Below are 22459 nucleotides of genomic sequence, written 5' to 3'. Positions count from 1 at the left end.
TTTTTCAGAAGAGACCTGGCCAACAATGGTAGCTCAACGATGTGGCTTATCACATGGAAATTGATAGCAGCGAAATACTCTAAACGCATGTTTCTAAATGTGGAGGGGAAAACCGGAGGACCCAGAAAAACATTCACGCGACCACGGGGAGAGAGACATGCAAACCCCAAATATACAGCAAAAATCATGGAAGGGATCGAACCCACGACCTCCTGTATACCAGGCGAGGTAATTTATATCTCTCCACAGCGGCGCCCTTGCACCAAGGAAAGCCTCTCTGAGTGCCACAGGCACCTTTTTAGAAGGGTCGTGCATTTGGATGTTTGTTCAATTCCAATAATAGGTATTTGGCATGTGGGAACAACAGTAGAATAGATGGGAGTAACCCCATTCATACGAGGAGGTAACGGTCTCAAAGTTCCCCACAGACAGTTTCAAAAATCCATTGGCCACATAACCCAAGCCTACATTCATCTATTCCCATAAGCCTCCCATTCAAATACCAAGTTCAAAGCGTGCTTAGCTCCAGAGATCAAACCAGATCAGGCGCAGAGTGATTTATGGAGTTCATTGGGTCGACTACAGCATTCATATAAAGGTGCGCACAAAAGTCCTTGAAGCATTGTAGGCCAAGTTTCCATGGTTGTCACCCATCACTACAGTTTACCCAAGATTGTTCCAGCTTTAATTTACAGCTCTGCGTGTGAAATATATCCTCCATGTCAAAACAAAGACAAAGATCCCCCGTATAGCCTGTAGCAGACTTTTGCGGCAAGTGCCGTTCACGAGCACAGCACACGAACGGGCCAATACCACGCTTGGCTGCCTTCGTCTCCCTAGTAGCGATGTTTACACACCGCACCAGGTACTAGTTTGAGGCCGAGTCGACCTAGGGGAGGCCCATAAACGGTTCAGATAATCGTCACTGGCGTTGGCCGTGAGCGGGAATCGAACTCGGTTCGCCTGGTTCGTAGCGCAGCGTGGCGCTAACCGCTGCACCACCGCTCGCCCACACCCACACAGGTGAGAGCACGTCGAACCAGAACGTTCAAGAACGCCAAGCGAAAATGGCGGCAGCGTATTTTGTATTTTGACCCTCATTACCTTGGTCTGTCTGTAATTTTCTTTTATTATTAGCTGTGCATTATTGGGGGGGGGGGGGGGGTGCTTCGAGTGACGCAGTACGGTAGCAGGGGCTCCCACTGACACTTTTACACTTGGGGTCTCCCCGTTTATCACCGGCTGTAAATTGTTTTTATAGACGCGCTGATTACCAGCCAGCGCCAGACACCGCTTCCTGGGGTCCAACAACCAAGGACCCCCTCTGCACTGGGCTAAAGTTTCCTCTAATCCCAGCCCGCTCTCTCTTTCATCCCATTTATTGCCGAAAACAAATTATTTTTACAACCTACAGCGATCGATCGCCAGATTCACCTTGTAACCGAGAACCTCTCGCGCCGTCGACCCGTACACGTCGCAACCGTTGCGGTAACGGCGCGTGCACCGCGCTAAAGGGGGCAGAAGCGTCCGTCAATTGTGAGGTCCATATCCCCGTCCGGCGAACATACCTCACCCCCAACCCCCCGCTCCACTGACCATCTTTGTCTTCCCAATGCGATGCCTCAACATTTTCCCAGCCTCCCCGGGCTTTCCGTTACCCTGCCAGCTACGACCAGGCCTACCGCCACCACGACCGCTCTCCTTAACTCTCGCGCGCCTGTTCTGCCGTCACGAAAACTACACCGACACTTTCAATAACCCCCATTGGTCGTCTCAAAACCAGCATCGTCTTATGGACAATTTTAGAATCGCCTTAAAAGCGTCTCTTCCAAGGCCCTATACAAATTTCGATTTGATGAGATCTCAAGTGGAGATGTTCGACAAGGAACAAGCAGCAACAGCTTTGAATGCTTGCGTTCATATTATATACGAAGGGCGTTTCAGTCGGGGTACCATTATCCCCTTCATTGTTTTCCAACCGAAAAGGTTCTGTAGCAAGCACTTCCATGTCTGTATGTTCTTTTTAAGGAAAGGAGCACAAGCCACCTGTGATTATTGTGGGGGTCCGGGCACCCAGCTAAATGTTTTGACATGGCTGAGAGGCACATTTTTAGGGGGGGAAACTCGCGGTATATTATTGAGTCCAGGCTTTTTTCTCTCTTCCACAAGGTGATTATAATCGCTGATTTCTATGTCGATGATGGAAACATTGAATACACAGCGGGGCACGCAAACAGTCCGGCTCAGTACCGAGCCAGTAGCCAGTAGTGGCATAGATTTAATTGTAGTTAGAGGACTCCTCTTATCCGCGATGATGTTGGGGGGGGGGGGGGGTGAACTTTAGGGATCCTATCTATAATCTACCCAAGAACCATCATGAACCAACCATTCACTTGTTGGGGATGCCATCTATAATCTACCCAATAGCCACCAGGAACCAACCATTCCGGCGTCGGACAGCTCCCAACTAGGGGTCGGCACGGTTTGAACCGACTCAAACTGGTTTCAAATTGAGCAATCCAAACCAAACCAGCGACGACTGAACCAAACCAAACCAAAACCAAACCAAACTAAGCTAAACCAAACCTCTTAAGTTGGCTTGAACCAAACTAGTTTGAGCCGGTTCCACCCTGTCCGAGCCAAACCGAGTCGGTTTTCGTAGCCCCAAACCAAACTGAACCAGTTCAAACAGAGCCAAACCAAACCGATTTGGTTCGGTTCAAACCGCGGTTTGGTGGTTTGAGCCAAACCGTGCCGACCCCTACTCCCAACTTCCATAGTGTGGCCGCCACCCCCCCCTCCCCCGCCCCCCGCTTGCAGGTCCCGATGCCGCTCAAAGCCCGAAACGGTCCTTTTCATCATCGGCGTTTCGACAAAAACGCGGCAGACCCCTCCGTCAACCGACGATGCGGCAAACTGCTGACGCGATGCAAACCTGGCCGTTTCGGCAACGCGTGGAGCTCGCGGCCACGATGTGGCGCTCGCGAGGTCAATGGGGCGCCGTGGTAAAGTCAGGGAATCGTTTGCCGCGTCGATATTTCTCCTTTGGTCACGATCCATCGACCACGTCCGCTCGATTACATCATCGTGCAGCGTTGTTACCGCTTTCACTGGGGTCTTCAAAAACGAAAACACATTGTAGATATTACTCTTCACTCAGTGCACGGTCAGAATTTTTTTTTCTTTTAATTTCTCTCACGACTGCCGATCAAAAGATGTTTTTACCTTCTTAAGGTTAATGAGTCAGCTTATGACAGAATCACCCAGAATTCACCTGACCTCAGCAGACCTGGGAAGCTAAGCAGGTTCGAGTCTGGATAGCCCTTGGATGGGTGACCACCTTGCATAGACCAGGTGGTGTAGGCCGCTGTGGGGTTAAGTTGTCAGCACAGACCGGTGCAGAAAAATCCACTGTTGTACTGTACAATCCTAGAACGTCTATGCTGTCCGCATTCACGAACCCGCATTGATCAGCATGTGGTCAAGTATGGTCAAATATCCCCCATCACCAGCAAGGCATTGGCGAGAGCCTGAGCCAGAAGCGGGCTGACAAACACGGATGTACATGTACAAAGTTACTGATTTAGAAAATGTAAGCAGACACCTTGTAGATCTTTCCTCAATTTCCGCAGATCTTTTTGAAAATCTTCAAACTTGAGCTGCGAGACTTGGAACAAATCCTGCGGCTCTGGCAAGGGGAACACACTGTGATCCGTGCCAGCATTCTGAAATAAGGAGACAAAAACAACCCAAAAAAGCATAAAAAATACAACTCTACACATTTTTTTCAAATAAAATACATCAGCTGCATCATTAAGATGCAAGCGCTGCTGCAGCATTTTAGGATTGTTAAAAACAGTGCGTCCACGTGAAAAATAACAATTCATAAGAAGGGATTGTATTGCCAGATGTGTAGCCAATAACATCTATCCCCTCCTCAGCTCTGAGTTAAGAGCTGTTAAGAGCCAACAGAGTGGTGCATTAGGTAGGCTAGTGCCAGAGTTTGGTGTGAGCAGGTCAGTGGGTGAGCAGTGCTGATATTTAACGTGAGATGGTGGGCATTGTAGAAGTGTTCATGCGCTTACCTTCAAGGCAAGGGCAATCGGACGAGACACATTGCGTGGACAGATGATGACTGATGCACAGAATTTATTACGGTGTGGTAGCGAAGATGCCGAAATAATACAATCAGGGCACGCAGGGATGGGTTTTGGTGATGTCAACACAGACAGATGGCGATACGTGCGCGAGTTTAGTATTGATGATGATGAAGGTGATGATCTGTATTTTATAGCGTCGTCACTTAGTGCACATTACTTGTAGGTGCATCATGGGATGTCAACACAGACAGATGGTGATACATAGATGAGTTGAGAATGAATGATGATGATGATGATGATGATTATAATGATGGTGATAATATTCATTTTTTGGTTTCATTATTTAGTTTTGTATGCATTATTTGTTTGTGCAGTATGACATCTCACGGTTTTGGCTTGTATACACTACCATGTAGTGCTCGTACATGAATTCAGCAATGTGCTACATTATCATGGAACTGTGCACGCATATATTTTGTCAGTTAAAGACACAAACACATTTATCTTCAACAAGGAAGCAATCTAACGCAGACAAGTTGCATTTAAAACAACACAACTACAAATAACAAAAAAAGCCGAGGCATGCAAGACAAGACAAACGGGACCGCCTTTATAGGCACACACGCACATAGCTCTACATGTACAAGACGCGCACACACACACACACGCGTGCAAGAAGGATATCAGGGCGAGCAAGAAAGAGAGAGGAGCATGCTACACAGACAGATAGGTAATCTCCCTAGGGAGGCGAGTGGCATCCATGGCCCTGCCCAGCAATGACAAGCGACAAGCCTGCACAACTAATTATCCGGCTCACTAAGAGGGACCCACGCCACGTCCGAACAACATGTGGAGCCGATCAAGCGAGAGCCCGAAGAATGCAAACGAAGACGGTGACGACTTTGAAACTTGCGGGGGGCTTTGATGCCGCAAGCGGCGCTGCTCGTAATGTCCCCCGAGCGTGGGGGAGGTCCCCATCGCGTTGATTAATGTAGACAGGGGCGTACCCCCCCCACCACCCCCCACACCACCATCCGCTACCTTGTCGATGTTTCTCAGATAAAACGTGACGATGTAGCTGACCAGGCTGATTCGATTGTCCTAATGGGAGGTGGGAAAAAACACAAGAGATCAGATGTACTCAATTATTCCAGGCTCTTGCCAAAGGTGAAGTGGGCAAAACTAAAAACGAATAATAAAAGGCATATGAATACATCACCGGTGAAGAATAAAATAGCTCCGTGATGTGTTCTCAGGTTGCACGGCATGTTGCTTGGCACGATACAATATGTTGTGGATTTACGTGGTGATCTATATACGTGCCGTGATGATGACTTTGCTTTGTATAAACGATCGTTCCAACTTCACAATTGAAAGAGCTCATGAACTGAAGAAGCTTCCCAGCACGTGCATCGAAACATCAGACATCACGCCGCACAACATTTGGCACAAACCCGCCGACGCACCAGAGATCTAAGCAGCGCAATGGTGACATCGCCTGCAGTAGATGTTTATGAAATATTCATTCACTGTGGCTTTCTCTTGCTCCCAAGTTTTACACAAGTATCTCCAGGAATTTTCGATTTAAGCTTTCGTGACTGCAGGGATTCATCTTCTTGGTTCTTTCGGTAAAGTCACGTAGAAGGGAAATAATAAAATAATAACATTAAAATAATAAAATTAAACATAATACCGAAAGAACCAAGAAGATATCTCCAGGAAAGCGCTTGCAGTTGAGATCCGAGCTCCTGGTAACGATGTAACGATGCCGATGTAATCTCCGGTGATATGTCGCGTCCGTTTAAATGTTGGGAGTTTGCCCTCTAACAACACCGGTGGTGCTGCCAAAGCTGTAATAAACTTGGCACGTTTAATTCACGTGACACTTTTATTAATTGGCTTTGTCGGGTGGAGGAGGGTTTACGACAAACACATTATTTAAGACCAAACCCAAAATAAGCCAATTATGAATCTAGCGTTTGTTGGTTTAAAAATCAGCTTTAAAAATGTTAAAAATAAGTATTTACTAAACCTGTGGAATAGCTACATTGAGTTGTACGTAGAAAGCACGCTGTTTGATTGCAAGTAAAGCTAATGTTAATCTGCTGGTAAAGATAAAACATTTAAAAATATCTTTAAAAAAATAATGACCAGTTATTTGTTTATGATAGTTGTTTTCTGGCCAGTATTTTATCAAGTACAATTGTTTTTGGTCTTTACAGAATTAACACGTGCAAATACCATGTAGAATTTCTATTGGCGAGAGATTTGGGTTGCATTCATTAAACATGACATACATATGACAGCATACAGTGAAAACGGCAATTCTGCATAGCCATTTAGAAACTTCAAAATGAAATAAAACGTGCTGTAAATACCTTGAAGTAATCACAGCATCTGCTTTTAGTAAGCATTGTTGATGTATGAAATATCATAAATAAATATTACATTATTTTGTAAAATAAGAACCTAGTCGATTGCTCACCTATACCAATGAGTTGCCAAATGTTTATAAATCACAGCAACATAAACAAAGTTATGCAATTCTTTTTTACAATAAAAACATTCCAGCCACTCAATACACCGATGGATGAAGGCCTCATTACACCTTGTCAGTTATGAGGGTTAGTTTTGAGCTATATTCACCACATTAGTCAATGTAGGTTGGTGAATGGGGATGGTTTTGATATCACTTGCCATTGATGTCAGTCGCCACGGTTGGGAATCGAACTCGTGTCGCTGGTTCCGTAGCACGGCGTTTTAACCGATGTACTCTCCTTATTCCCACAGCCTCTCCATTCCACCTTTCTTTCCACACGAGTGTGAATCCAAGCCCAAGAAGGTCACACGTGAGTTCATCTGGTGACTCTGGGTGCCGTGGTGGTGAAATGTTAACTGCCTCGCCTGGTATACAGGAGGTTGTGGATTCGATCCCGACCATATTTGGAGTTTGCATGTACTCCCCGTGGTCACGTGGATCTTTCTCCGGGTCCTCGGGTATTTCCTTCAACATTTTTAAACGTGCTTTTAAAGTATTTGGCTGCTATACATTTCCACACGGTAAGCCACTTCTCGTTGGGATATCATTTGTGGCCAGGTTGCTTCTCAAAAAGAGCTATAGAGCTCAATGGGCCTCATCTGGTAAAATACAAACAAATTGGTTAGTTTATAAATATTCGGTTGGTTTGAAAATATTAAGAAAAGACTGAAACCTCTGTACCATCGACAAAACTTCCAAAAAAATACTCCGACTCAATCCTGTTCGCGTTTTGGCGTCCTCTGGTCCAACACCATTTGAGACGAGGCTCTAATGAAAGCTGTCTTTGGTGTGGACCAATCAGTTTCAAAGACCATGTTCTTTTTTGTTTGCATGTTCACCACAAGTATATGTGGTTAATGCAGACATGATTCCTTGCAAAAGGTTTCTGTTTGGTTTTTTAACATCTTAACACAACCGTTTTATTGCAAGAAAGGGTAAAACCTATTCTTATGCTTTGATATTGGCAAGGGAGATCCCATGATGATTCCTATTGAGCTTGCTTCTCGGTGCTTTTTGCTTCTCGCATGGCCATGAGCGATAAGCCCGTCTCAGGATGGAAACAAGTCAGCTGTAATGCAAACCGAGTGGTTAGCGGAAAAGAAATGTCCATCAATTAGAATTAGAATCGTTATTCCAGGGTGCATAAAATACATCGTTTCTATCTATGAAGTTGGTTACCCCCACACGCCCCCGTACATATTTACTACTCGGAGGTCAAAGGTTAACCAACCAATTTCATTGTCCCATTACCTCCCGACAGTCATTCTGGTTTCACTTAGACCACATTTGTCAACGTTCGGCCATTTCTTATGGCGAGTATAAGCTTTGAGGCACACGCACAGACATAATAGATACCTGATGCTAAACACTCGACCTACACACTAGGCATGTCATAATTGATTTAAAATTATGCTTAAGCACAGAGTCAAAACTTTAACTGTAATCTGAATATCAACAATTAAATGCTAATTATATTCAAACGATGGGCTAATTGTGCCTTTTGGCTTCCTTGCGGGAACATAACCGCATATAAATGACAAAAATAATGATCACACAAATTGATGAGACTTCAAAAAATACGCAAGCAAGAATATTCCTGGATACTGAATAATGATCCTAAAAAAGTTTCATCGCCATTCTAAAACTACTGAGGACCGAATTTTTACTGTCTAACAAACATAACAATCTAAAGCCCTTTGGTAGTCCACTGCCAGTTGAAGGCTTCCCCAGGCTATCCCACTGATGTCAGCCATGGCCAAGAACCTAACTTAGGTTACCAGGTTCATAGTGTAGTGCATGGATCACTATGCCACTCTTCCTCCACCATGCCTATTTTATGCCTGCAAGTATATCATCATCATCTGTCTCTTCTATCAGCTCATCAGCAAAGATATGGCTGGATGAATTTCCACCATGGTTTTCTTTCTTTATCCAGTATCACTGCTCGTCTCAATCTCATCCCCCATTCTTCTAGATCTCTTACCACTGCATCTATCTACCTGGTGTTCTCTCTCTTCCCCTACTCCTCTTTACTTCCACTCCTGTCTGCATCACCAACGATGAGATCAACTCCTGGCTCATTCTCGTAGCGTGCACGAACACCAATGTCGTCTCTTCTCTCCTTGACTTTGTCCGCGAAAGTTGTTTTCACCACCAACCGTTTCCTTACGTCATCATTTCTCACTCTCTCTGCAGCCTCGATCCACTCTCGCGTACTTCACTGGCAGAGTGAGTAAATCTACCGATCCCTTGACCCTCGCGTGACAAGGGAGGAGAGGGGTAGGGGAGGCGCGTACGCTGCTCTTGACGTCGCTGAGCTTGGGAAGGATCTCGAGGCCGAATCCGTCTGCCTGGCCCCGAGTGCGGTTCCCTCCGTTCATGTAGTTCCCCAGCGCCAGGATGAGCCCCAGCACCTGCTGCACTCCCTCGCTGGTGCGCAGGCTCTGATGGCGGCGCCACCGGCCGCACCAGCAGCAGCAGCAGCAGCAGCGAGGTCAAGCAGACGCAGAGGGAGGACGAGGCGCAACACACAAACGCAACACACGATGATAAATTAGGAGATCAGAGGGAGATGAGGCATGAGAGGGATACGCACGTCGCGTTATGGTCCGAGGCAGTGAAAATACCCGGCGTAAAAACATTCGCGCCATCTGCTTCACGGGAGACGGGGAAGGTGCCCCCCGGCTTATGAGTGGGCCATTGTGTGCCGGCGTCATGGCACAAACATACATATTTTTATTTTACTTTTATTAATTTTAATTTTTTACCTACGTGACTTTACCGAAAAAACCTAAGAATATGAATCCTTGCAGTCACAAAAGCTTCAAATCTAGAATTAAAACCAAATTAAATTACCTGCAAATCACTCAATTGTTATTACACGCAGCAGCAGCAGCAGCAGCAGCAGCAGCAGCAGCAGCAGCAGCAGCAGCAGCAGCAGCAGCAGCAGCAGCAGCAGCAGCAGCAGCAGCAGCAGCAGCAGCAGCAGCAGCAGCAGCAGCAGCAGCAGCAGCAGCAGCAGCAGCAGCAGCAGCAGCAGCAGCAGCAGCAGCAGCAGCAGCAGCAGCAGCAGCAGCAGCAGCAGCAGCAGCAGCAGCAGCAGCAGCAGCAGCAGCAGCAGCAGCAGCAGCAGCAGCAGCAGCAGCAGCAGCAGCAGCAGCAGCAGCAGCAGCAGCAGCAGCAGCAGCAGCAGCAGCAGCAGCAGCAGCAGCAGCAGCAGCAGCAGCAGCAGCAGCAGCAGCAGCAGCAGCAGCAGCAGCAGCAGCAGCAGCAGCAGCAGCAGCAGCAGCAGCAGCAGCAGCAGCAGCAGCAGCAGCAGCAGCAGCAGCAGCAGCAGCAGCAGCAGCAGCAGCAGCAGCAGCAGCAGCAGCAGCAGCAGCAGCAGCAGCAGCAGCAGCAGCAGCAGCAGCAGCAGCAGCAGCAGCAGCAGCAGCAGCAGCAGCAGCAGCAGCAGCAGCAGCAGCAGCAGCAGCAGCAGCAGCAGCAGCAGCAGCAGCAGCAGCAGCAGCAGCAGCAGCAGCAGCAGCAGCAGCAGCAGCAGCAGCAGCAGCAGCAGCAGCAGCAGCAGCAGCAGCAGCAGCAGCAGCAGCAGCAGCAGCAGCAGCAGCAGCAGCAGCAGCAGCAGCAGCAGCAGCAATCATCGCCTCCCTCCCGCTACTGGCAGAGTAACGCCCCGCTGGCAGGTTGGTGCCGAGTCACCCTGTGCCACACGGGGCCAGCTGCCCCTGGGGGTGCCCTTTCAAATGTTTGAGATGAGAAGTGACGTTAAGTTGCTTATTGCGTGTAACGCGCTCTGAGACGGCCCGGCATAAAGGGTGCGATATCAAAAACAAATTATTATTATTATGATGACGATGACGATGAGTAAGTGGTGAGGTGGCGTCGCACCTTGCACACGCGCTGCAGGATGAGCATCTTGCGGCGGATCGTGGTGATGCCCTCGGTGAACGTGGCCTGGAAGATGACGCAGAATACGCGTTCCGCGAAGCACGGGATCCGTGACAGCTCGTACAGGAACCTTGGCACACGAGCGCACACACGCGCGCACACACACACAAAGAGCCACCATTACCAATGAAAACTAAGAAGGCCCGGCGCCAGACTGCAGTCCCCACGGTCAGGGCTTGAATTATCATGGAATGTTTTCTGGACTGCTGATTAGACTGGAATAGGTCCGAGAGGTGTCGTGTATTTAATAGCCAGAGCCCTCGTGAGAGGTATACTGGATGTGGTGTGCTGCGTTGGGAAATATTTTACAAGCCGCTGAGCCGAACAGAAACAGCTGAAATCAAGCCGCGCGTACCGTCCCCGTTACCGTTTAAAACTCGCCAGCGCTTCCAAAAATCTGCTCCTCACAGTACACCGCGGTCTTCTCCGTGAAAATGCAGAAAGGTTCATTACATGCTGAATGTGCCTGAAGCTCGCTAACCATGCGCCACATGGCATAAGATATTCAAATAGCACTCTACATCACGCGAGGCATGTGTGAACACATTCACACAAAAGAGGGCCATTTCATGCGAATTGGTGTCATGTGACGTGGGGGCCATTTCTGAGCACACGCAGCGTGTAATGACTTCATTTGAATTTGAAAGGAGATTGCAGGTAGGTGAGGAACCGTAGACTCTACTCACTGTAGGGGGTTGAGGACTGGAGTTTGGTATACTGTGCTATCGGCAGTTGAACGGTTGCACATGTGTTTTTTTATAAATATGATTTCGTGAATTAACTTCATATTTTTTTTACAATTATTTGGCTACAGATGTTTGATTATTACAACTTTTGAGGGAAACCATCATGCGTTGTTTAGCTAAGACGCGTCATTTTGTTCCTTGCATTCAAACGGGTGTGCTTGAAACATGTCTGTTTTTAATGTTATCGAAGTCAAATTCTTGTTGACTTTGCATCACCGTTGTAGCATATAAACCAACCCATCGAGAGAAACAAGACAAAGGCAATCACGGAGGGCAGCTACCATTGCCATTCAACAATCACTGTCAGCGTGAGAGGCATTGTGATGAGAGAGGCACATTGGGAGAGGCACATTGCCTCTCTCATCACAGCGAAACACAGTCGAGCAGAGTGAGACCGCCACCTTGTGGCTAGCGACGCGAAATGCAACATGCGCTAAGCACACCGCCATTTAACAGCGGGAAACGTGAAAATGAAAGTGGATATAGTGCCGAGATCACAGGAGTGGGGTAGGAGTTTTTTTTGGTTGTGACGCCATCGGTGGCTTTCAAAAGCAACGCTGGCTTGGGCGTAATTGTTGTCATCGATAACAGCGATGTACGTCCTGTGAGTTGGGACACCGGGTGAACAATAATTCACATTGTAAGGCGTCTATTTAGCGCCTTGCAGGTCATTAACATGATCTTATTGTCCACTCACATTGAGTGGAGTTTGCGACACCGGCGGGTGAGTTTAGCAACAAAAAAATGTGAGTAAAGTGGCAAAGAGAGGTTGGGTGTGTGAGCAACGAACAGAGTAGCCAAGATGCTGCCGTTGTTTTTGTGGCAATGCCCATGAGAGAGCAAACGAGCTCAATGGGGAGTTTAACAATTCACCACTTCTCCTCCTCAATCAAACATTTTGTTGTGCAGGAAGATTGCAGTTAAAGTTCAATGTATACATGTGTCAGCAATGTGGTCTTCACCTATTCTATTATTTTCGGAAAAGTCTTGCTGAAAAGAACGCCTGAGAAAGATCTGCCCAGCTCACAGAATGAATCGAGCGATTCGGCAAATCACGCAAACGCCGCATTTCCGTTGAAAATTTACAAACTCGACTCGCCACTTAATATGAGTTCTGGGAGAAGCCAGGCCAACTCGGACCCGCCAAAGTCGCGCCTCGGGTTGTGCGTCCAATGGAAACAAAGCATTTGTGACAACGCTGAGCACAACGATGAACGGCAGACGCGAACGTGATTGAAACACCTTGACGTCGGTCAACAACGTTGGGCTTACTGCTCGGGTTTGTCCAGTGGCTTGTGCTCGCTCTTGTCTTTGCTCGGCTTCACGTGCTTCTCTATTTTCTCAAGTTCTTCCTTCTGGGCTCTCTGCAAAAGCATTTCCATATGAAAGCAACAAACAAGCACACGGCTAAGCAGCACCCTCTGGTGGACGGGAATGATGGACTTTTTAAACCGCAAGCTGTTCGGCATGGCGTTCCGATTATTTGCTCCGCATCATGCGAGCTTCCTTTGGAGCCAAACAGCGCTGCTGGCATTCTACCGCGGTGATACAGAGCGTTGCAGACCGCCGCTGGTGTTACCGATTGGCTCGGCTCAACATCAGCGCCGGCCTATGCAAACAGCAGCAGCCAACGCTTTGTTTTTTGAGGGAGCAATTCAGCAGCTCGATTGGGTTCCTGTAGGAGCTCCTAGTGTGTGCAGAGAAACGTCGGACATGATGCCGAACAACACATTGGAGAGCTACGCAACACAAACGTGAAAACCTACGCAGCGATGGCGGAATGCTCTCCACGGAATGACTATTGGTCTTTTTTGTCTTTTTGTCTTTCTCCCTTTGTGATGCCGGCGTCATGAGGCAAGTATCTATTGGATCTCTCGCAAGAGCAGCGAAATCCTTCATGTTAGAGAATGGCCCACGGAAGTGGATATCACAGAGTGACCTCTGAAACCTCCTTCAAGTGACCTCTGCTCCACACCACAGAGGACAACGCTCTCTCACTCGCTCTGCCACAAACAGCATCGTTCACTGCATGACAATCAAACTGATATTTTCCATTCCCATAGTCGAAGATTAGCCAAATTAAGTGCGGAAGCAAACTTAATGAGACGTTTTTGTGCAGTCATTGGTGACTGGGCTGAGACCATCAACTCACTCCGCTTTAGATGCCGGTTTCATGACAGCATTTGCACCGAGGATCTCATTCGTGCCCTGACCCTCTGGGCTATCCAACCACCTCAAGAATACTGGCTCTAAAACCAACGTATTCCTATAACATTCTAATTGCAAATGAGTTGTATTATATATGGATATACAATGCAAATGTTTATTGAAAAATGCATCATAATAATGTGCAGCTGTTTGTCAATGCACTGTTGGATGATATCAACGCCTTATAATGTGTCAGTCACGAGGGTAGTGTGACCATACTTCTTGATGCTCGTTAATGCAGGTTTGGTGAAGGGGGGGGGGATTAGAACTCGTTGTTCAAATTGTCACTTGCCACCGATTCTGGCTGTGGCCGGGAATTGAACCCAGAGCGTCGGATTGATTGCCAAGTGTGCCAAGAACTCTGCCACCATGATAATAATGTTTTACATATCCATTAACTTTTGTTTATGGACTATATCAATGGGAATGAATACTAATGATGACTTGGAAATGTACCTACATATGCGAATAAATATATTTCTGTTCATTTTATCGTAATTGGCTTTTTTAATCAGGCGAAAAACACAGAGCATCCGTTCCTAAACTTCTTCCATTAAAAGTTCCCCCCTACCCAAGTAATCTGGCGTGAAGCTTCGTGTGTGACACTCACATTTTCATAAAGCGCCTGCAGTGTCTCCAAATCGACGACGGAATTGTCCAAGTATAAGACAGCTGTCAGAGACATACAACATGCAAGTGCGTCACATTCATTGCTCGGAGTAAAGAGATTACACGTTCACGTTTTCAAACATTAAAAGCACAGTGTTTACCAAGAGTTATTTGGAGGCGCACCATACAATAATTAACACTCTAGATTTGAAGCTTTCGTGACTGCAAGGAATCATATGCTTAGGTTTTTTCGGTAAAGTCACGTCGGTAAAACATCAAAATTAATGAAAATAAAATAAAATAAAAACAAAAATCACGACGTTTCGGAGGCAACACAAGTCTCCGTCATCAGGTGGGACCGTCACAGCCAGATTAGATGCAGCTAATCTGGCTGTGACGGTCCCACCTGATGACGGAGACTTGTGTTGCCTCCGAAACGTCGTGATTTTTGTTTTTATTTTATTTTATTTTCATTAATTTTGATGTTTTACCGACGTGACTTTACCGAAAAAACCTAAGAATAAAATAATTAACATGAAGACTATTGCATTCTTTAAAAATCGTTTAAAACTTGCATAACATGGCCTAATTTCAGACGCGAACTGTATGAGAAATTTACAAATAAATTGCATTTTTTTTTCTTTCTCACGGAATTACATGCGATCGCTAACAAAAGCTTTAGGGGGTTGCCTTGCGACACTCCGCAAATTACACCGAGTTATGTTGGACGTTGGACATAACTCTGACAAGGGGCAATTTGCCAGAATCACTGCTCACAAATGCTGACCCTACACGGACTATGACAGGGAGCGTTTGGGTGACAATAGCAGACAGCCAGGGCGCGTTCTCTGTCAGCCGAAGGCCACGGCACACGTGGGGGGTGCTGCTCTGACATGACAAAGCACGCTATTTACTATCAATTTGTGCATTATTTTCATCTTATTTTATACGGATAAAAATCTATCGAGCATCTTACATACGTAGCAGCCACGGACAGGATATAATTCCGGGAACAATACAGCACCCTATGAGGCAGACGTACTAATAATTGTATTTATTTACTGAAGAATACCTCATTGAGTCCCAAGACTCTCGCTTAAGAGGGTTCTGCATTTCGATGTTTGGCAAAATCCCTCTGTTGCTTTTCTTCACAATGTTATCTCAGTTGTGTCATCGGTGTAATGTCTATGTTTCACCGCTATTCCTCGGGGTTCATGCGAATGCCTGAGGCTCAGTGTTCATGCCCGAGTCTCACAAAGAGAGTTTTGAGGGCAGCAACGCAATGTGCACCAGCCCTTGGTCAATCCACTGCTGTGCGAGGGCTTCCCTACACCGTGCCAGCCTTAACATGTTATCTGCCCATACTTCATCCCACTAGTTAGTGTGGGTCAGTGAAGTCGGAGATCAAAGACTTAGAAGTACAGCATCGTGTACAGTACAACAATCATTTGTTTTTGCCCTTTCATCTCCTGTCCACCAAAATAGCCAAATAGCCCCAGAGCCCATAACAGCCAATTGCGCATGGTGGTCACCCATCTATGCCACGTGCAAGTGCCAGCCTGCTTAGCTTCCGAGATGTGTCGGGATCGGACGCATTCTAAACTATAAACTGAAACTATTTTTGTTATTTTACCAGGTAGGGCCCACGGAGCCATATATCACTCTCCACTGGTGGCCAACACAAGTGGAGAGTGATATTTATAAGCCATCTTGCCTTCCAGTTACTAACCTGCACTAACCATGGAGGCAAAGTATGGTCAACCACTAAACTAAAACTAAACTATGTTTTAATATACAAGGCAAGGCCCACTGAGCTATGTAGCTCTTTTTTTCAGAAGCGACCTGGCCACAAATGATAGCTCAACCAAGTGGCTTATCATGTGAACATGGATAGCAGCCAAATACTTCAAAAGCACGTTTCTAAATTTGGGAGGGAAAAATCGGAGGACGTGGTGAAAAATCTACGCGACCATGGGGAGAACATGTAAACTCCAAATATACAGCAGGCGTCAGGGTCGGAATCGAACCCACGACCTCCTGTATACCAGGCAAGGTAGTTAACGTCTCGCCACCAGTGATGCGATAGAAGACGCACCATCCGGTGTGCGTGTCAAACGAAGCGAGAGATGGCACACCTTGCTGAATGTCCTTCATCTCCAGGTGGAGGCTGGACATGAGGATACCGACGGCTTGCGACCGCTTGCTGTCCAGGACCTTCACGACCTGTGCCAGGAAAGTATGAGCACTGCAACAAAGCAACCGTGGACGGCACCTGCATGCGCCCAACAGCAATCCACCGATTTCCTAGAGAACTCTGATATGGAAACAAAAATATCCATCCACAGCATAAAATAGATAGATGCCTTTTGCCACAGAAAATATCAAAGATCGAGGCCGCCTCTGCCATTGCTTGCTCATGGCCATTCTGATGGATGGGCCTGCCACTCGGGGGAGCGGTAGAGAGCCCTCATGGAGGGGTATTTCGGACTGCTCTTCAACACTGGCCAGACGCCTGGGAAGAGGCGGCAGTAACCGCACCTATCACCCAGGACACCCGACCCCACCGATCGTGGTGCACCCATTTATTCTGATAGGCAGAGGCAGAGGCAATTTAAGAAACGTGCCCATAGTTTCAACCACTGCACTGGGAGATCGACCCGACGACCTTCGGATCGCATGTCCAGTTACACCATGCCAGCATTTTATACCAAAATAAGTATAACCCGTAAAAACAAAGTTTTTCACTATAAATCCTTTATATGCGTGGCGGCTAGAGTCCTCTCGTCCTCTGGCTTGAGATGGCTGCCACCTATGGGTCAGATGATTGTATTGCACCATTAAGCAATTGGTAATTAAATATAATATTTTTGTCCTAAAAAGTGTAAAATTTTGGAAAAAAATTTTCACGAACATTAATTGTCACGCACAACGAGTCTGTGTGGAAAATGTCAGCTCGATTGGATCACGGGAAGTGGGTTAAAAAACGACTGAAAGATTTGCACGGTCCTAAGCAAGCAAGCGAACTTAATATAAAGGATTTAAAAAATATTTTATGTTCACAAAGAAGAGCCAACACTGGCTCTTTCCAATAACATCTGGCAGCCCAGCATTATGGATTTAACAGGCCACACTCTTGATGATGCAAGCCAAAAGGTTGGAACCAGTCCACAGTCTGCTTAATTGTTCTTGCAAAACAATCATCTGAAAAGCCCCCCGAGGTTGATGGAGTAAAACAAATACTTTAGATGTAGGCACAGGGCATGTAACTGGTAATGGCCACCTTAGAGAACAGCGAGCTAATGACCATAAGGGTCTAAGTTATAAATCAAATTCAAGGTCAATTCAGCGCCTCATTCCTATGGGATCAGTAAACAAATTATCATCTGTCATGTACCAATGCGTAAAGTAAAAGAAGGCAAGGCCTTTAAAAGCCTTCATTTTTATTTTCGTTCACTGCACTATATGATGTTTCCCGCAGCATTAAATTACATGGCCAGGCATTGGCCTGGGATCGTGCTGAAACGAAAACATTATTTGAGGTGACATTATAAAGTTATACGTTCTGTGGTTCCAGGCGTAAGATCAGGGGCGGTTTCTTCATTAGGGCGATTGGGCGTCGCACCACCAATGTCATTCAACCACAGAGTCACGCTAGCCGTCACTGTGCCTCTGGATATAGTCCAATCAGCGTCATGTCACGTTCTGTGGAGTACCGCCTCTTTTTGGGCGATTTCCCTCCGGCTGAGAATCGCCCCGAGTGGCCCCATAGACTTACATTCAAATATGTTTTTTTTCGAACGGGGGCGCTGCAATGCATTCTCTATGGCTTCCGGGAGGGCTCGCCCTAACGTGCTTACGTCATCATACGTAAGCACGTTTCATCCAACAATATAATTTGTCGCCACCTAGTGGAATTTTTAATAAAAGAAACTTGAGTGGATTGTATATTAATAGTGAGTATAGAAACAAACAAGATGTATTGTAAGAGTCACTTTATTTTTCATTAATATTAAAGAAGTGAAGTTGCCTTTACATGCTTAAGCTGTTAATTTATCCATTGCATGGGTGGACCTTATCCTTATCAATCATCCAGACATTTGCCCCCCCCTGAGAGATTTAGCAGGAGCCGCCACTGCGTAAGATTGAACCCTGAATATAAATTACGTGACTCTTTTGAACTATAACCAAGGCAGTGGGAAGTAAACTTTGGTTTTCCAATAGACAAACGCATCGCAACTAATCAGAATATAGAATTTCAACAGCTGGCTGAATACTACAAAACATACAGTAATGACTGTAATTATCTTTGTTTATCCATGAAGGCCTCAGTGTTGTTTGTCCAATTTCTTTAAGGAGAGTTTCGTTTCACGTGCGGGGAGATCGGCGAATCCAGAGAAAAACCACGTCCATCAGGGGGCAACAATCAAAGTTCTGCATCGATACATTTAAAAATTACTTTGGGGTACTACCATGAACTGCCATCTCACAGCTAGAACCTACAAACACATAGTATTTCCAAGATAATCCCACATCCAAATAAGACACCAGGCTAAAACCTGCAGAGGTTACAATATATAGCAAGATCAAGTATATTCAGTGATCAGGCACATTCGGTGTCAGGGTAAGTTGATCAATAAATGAGCGATTCCCTAGGCTAGAGAGAGCAGCATCGTGGCACTTAAAGTTTGAATAGTCAACACAAGAGGCTTTGTGGAGGTGAGCGATGATGACAGTGCTAATTCACACTGCAGAGACAACGCTTCCTTAACTTTCTTCATCGATCCGTTGCCGTACTCACCTGCTTGACTTTAGACTTCTTAATGAAAGTGTCCGCCAGCGGTTTCTTCTTCTCCTTGACGCTCTTCTTCGAGAAGAGCTCTTCAAACTCCTTGGGGTTGATCACCAGCTCCTCCAGGCTGTCCCAGAATGTATCGCTGCTATCGTCCCTTCACGATTCACAAACCAAAACGGACAAGAGCCCGGCTGTCACGTGGGAGCTCATGTGGAATACGCTCAAAACGAAATACTAAAATATACAGGCTACACAAATTTTGAAGGTAATACAAATATTGCCACAGGGGGGGAACCTGGTTTGAAAGTGTTTTGTTTAATAACAAAATTACCCCACGAAAAGTGGTTCAGCCTCAATGCTCGTTTTAGTAGGAGCTAACTTGAGTCACTGTTGACCTCCAATGGTGTTGTAATTGCATCTTCTTTTGAATCCATGTCAATGGTCATAAGGCATAGATGGCTCATCAATTATACCAAAAGTACGGCGTTCCTTCTCGTTAGAATGGCCCCTTAATCGACGCTCCATGATGACATTTTACTCAAGTGCTGTGACAGACAGGTTCAGTTTCGTCAAGAGTAAACAAGGATCTAAGCCGTACCATCGTAGAGAAGAAGTGGAAGGACCTTTTATAGATATAAGTTAAATATCTGCTGTATCTACAGCCTTCAGTCAATTGTACAATCCTCAACATTAGGGGTGCAAATAATGTTCTGGGCATCTGAATAATTCAACCACTCATTTTGACAAATAATACGAGTTACATTATTTTAACAGGAGTTAGAATATTCATTCTTAGGTTTTTTCGGTGAAGTCACGTAGGTAAAACATTAAAATTAATAAAAGTAAAATAAAATAAAAATCACGACGTTTCGGAGGCAACACAAGCCTCCATCTTCAGGTGGAACCGTCACAGCCACGACATTACTTAGAAGTCAAGACAAACACTGGAGAGTCTTGAAAGATAACTAATTATGTATGCATTAACTTAGAGCGTTACTCTGAACCACTGTGCAGAAAGTCTGCCTGACGGAGGATGGGAAAAGAGAAAAAGTTTCTCATTGTTAATCTGTAAAAAATATATTACAAAAAAAATGATTTCTTTCCAACAGAAATGAAAACTTATTACAGTGGCCCCGTGGTGCCCATTACTGAACGCCCCACATGGGCCCCGATGATCTAGCTGCAGTTTTCTTTTTGGTTCGGTCATGTGAACTTAAGCTGCGTTTAAAAATTGTGCATTACGCGAACGTCGCTGTCATAATTAATATTCTCAATGCCCATAGAATGCCCGGTACGCGGCTTATCCGCAGCTCTGACATTGCCTCTCTGCTGCCCGCCAGCAGAGCTGCACCGAGACAAACCTTGGAAGAAAATTGCTGCTTAGGTCTTCACAGTCATGCCACTGCTCAGCTCTCCGATGTGTTTGCGGGTTGTTACCGCGCTTTGTTTGGCACAATGTCTGCTCACTTTCTCTCTCAAGTAAGTAGCGTTGCTTGCTGCTGCTGCTGCTGCTGGTGCTGATGTAGACTGGCCTACATTGATCTAAGCCAATCAACAAATACCAGCAGCAGGCCTGCAACGTTACACGACTGAGCAAGAATCTTCCAGCAAGAGCAGCTAAACGTCCTCACCATGGCGGACAAATCGCAGACCAACCCGAAAACACATCTGAGAGCAATACAGCTCAGAGGATTACACACCCAACCATGTATTGCTTTACCATGACGATTGTCCACCCATCAGACGGTACCTCTTCACTTTGAGCTGAATGCGGGTCCAATAAAGTGGCTTCATGGGGCAGCTCGGCTCCACGGGTGGCTTCCTGCTCTGCTTGTCAAGGATCGACGTCAGTGGGGTCAACGCGAGGCCTCCCCCGGGTAGCATCATCTGCGCGCTCAGACCGTGCCCTGGCGGTGCCGGTGGGGGCATTGGAGGAGCACCTGAGGCCCCCGGTAGAGGCGGAGGAGGGGGAGGACACATTGGGCCTCCCGGCAGAGGAGGCGGAGGAGGTGGACACATTGGGCCTCCAGGCAGAGGTGGTGGAGGAGGGATGAATGCTGAAGCTCCTGGCAGAGGAGGTGGCGGGGGTGGCGGAGGAGGCGGAGGAGGAGGAGGCGGAGGAGGCGGGCACACAAAACCTCCTGGAAGCGGAGGAGGAATAGGGATGTATCCTTCGGGAAGAGGTGGAAGCGGCGGTGGCGGAGGAGGAGGTGGTGGGGGTGGTGGTGGAGGCACAGAAGAGTCCGGACCTCCTGGGAGGGGAGGAGGTCGAGGTATAAAGCTGCTCAGCTCTGCAGAGCCGCCGAGCTGCAGTTGTGATGAAGGCACTTCTTTGGAAAAAACATCGCTCGGCGGAGAATGCCTCGGTTTCTCCGGCGACGTCTGCACGCCCTTGGCCTGCTGGTTGCGCTCCTCCAGGGCGAGCAGGAGGTTTAGTTTTTCAGTCTGGACCGTCGCGTGCTGCAGCATGGTGGTGTACACATCGCCGTGCGTGTCCACCCCCGCCTCCCTCGTGTCGGCCGGCGGGCGCACGCTCAGCTCGCTCAGCCTCTGCTGGAGTTCCGCGATGGTCCTCTCCAGGTCGGAGACACGGCGCGCATGCTCGCCGCTCGTCTGCGTCACCGCCTGCTCGTTCTCGTCCTGAAAGTGTGCGGGCGTGCAGATCAAACCTCCAAGATGAAGCTGATACGCAAATTTTTTAAAGCTACGTTTTCAAATGTGCGAATTTTGTCATTGTCTTTCACGATGAATACAACTAATGTTTAAAAGTGCATCTGTAGGGATATTCAAATTATTCAAGTCATTTCTAAGCTCAAAGTGAACACTCCTGTGTATTATCAATAACATGTGGCGGGCTTGGAATTTTGGGGCCTCTGAAATAATGCAATGGCTCGATCACAATCTATGAAAACTCAAGGCATATGCTAGCAATTTACTTTAGCATTGCATACCATCGAAGGTGAATGACTTAGTTTGGTGACGATGGGGACCACGTATTTGTGAGTGTTTTGCGTGAAATTAAACGGATTTACAACTTGAAGGTGACTGCCTTATGAGTTAAACCACTCGGTGGCAGCAATTCTGGGGGCCTAAATTCAAAATTTCTAAACTTAGACTCGACTCATATGTGCACCAAAGTTCAGCACCCCAGCCATTCCGGAAAATCATTATAAATATTCACCTGTCACTTGGTCACAGTTATCTATATTTGTATTATTATTATATATAATTTCTGCTTATTAAAACTAAAACTTGGCGAACTGGGTCAGTCTGTCTGAGTGCACAACTCAACGATTAATTTGTGCAAACACGGGATGCCCTGTTGAACCGAAAATTGCCTCTGATGAATGATGTTACTCATGGAATCTAAACTTTAAAAAAAATACGTACCAGGTAAGGCCCACTGAGCTATAGCCCTTTTTCAGAAGAAAACTGGTCACAAATGGCAGCTCAAGTACGTATGCATGTTTAACTTCTTTCGCACCATATGTAGGTAGCCAAATACTTCAATGCATGA

General features: G+C 46.6%; 1 protein-coding gene across 6 annotated transcripts in view; it reads right to left on the bottom strand.

Annotated features, from left to right (window-relative positions):
* The window catches only part of LOC144728793 (uncharacterized), an 82747-nt gene that overhangs the window by 11953 nt on the left and 48335 nt on the right, over positions 1-22459 (bottom strand). For all 6 annotated transcript variants that reach the window (XR_013587567.1, XM_078608446.1, XM_078608442.1 and 3 more), the window contains 9 exons: positions 20693-21582; positions 18949-19096; positions 16286-16373; positions 14152-14213; positions 12606-12697; positions 10528-10657; positions 8937-9083; positions 5142-5201; positions 3605-3725 (listed from right to left, as the gene is read on the bottom strand). Coding sequence is in view for 5 of the 6 variants with exons in the window: in XM_078608446.1 (XP_078464572.1) it covers positions 3605-3725; positions 5142-5201; positions 8937-9083; positions 10528-10657; positions 12606-12697; positions 14152-14213; positions 16286-16373; positions 18949-19096; positions 20693-21582 (1738 nt within the window). In the remaining variant the exon portion in view is untranslated. The remainder of the gene's footprint in view (positions 1-3604; positions 3726-5141; positions 5202-8936; positions 9084-10527; positions 10658-12605; positions 12698-14151; positions 14214-16285; positions 16374-18948; positions 19097-20692; positions 21583-22459) is intronic.

This window comes from Lampetra planeri, chromosome 30, assembly GCF_965212315.1.
Source record: "Lampetra planeri chromosome 30, kcLamPlan1.2.h2, whole genome shotgun sequence".
Lineage (NCBI taxonomy): Eukaryota > Metazoa > Chordata > Hyperoartia > Petromyzontiformes > Petromyzontidae > Lampetra > Lampetra planeri.
The sequence above is the reverse complement of the archived record's forward strand: the minus strand, read 5'-3'. Positions and strand labels throughout refer to the sequence as shown.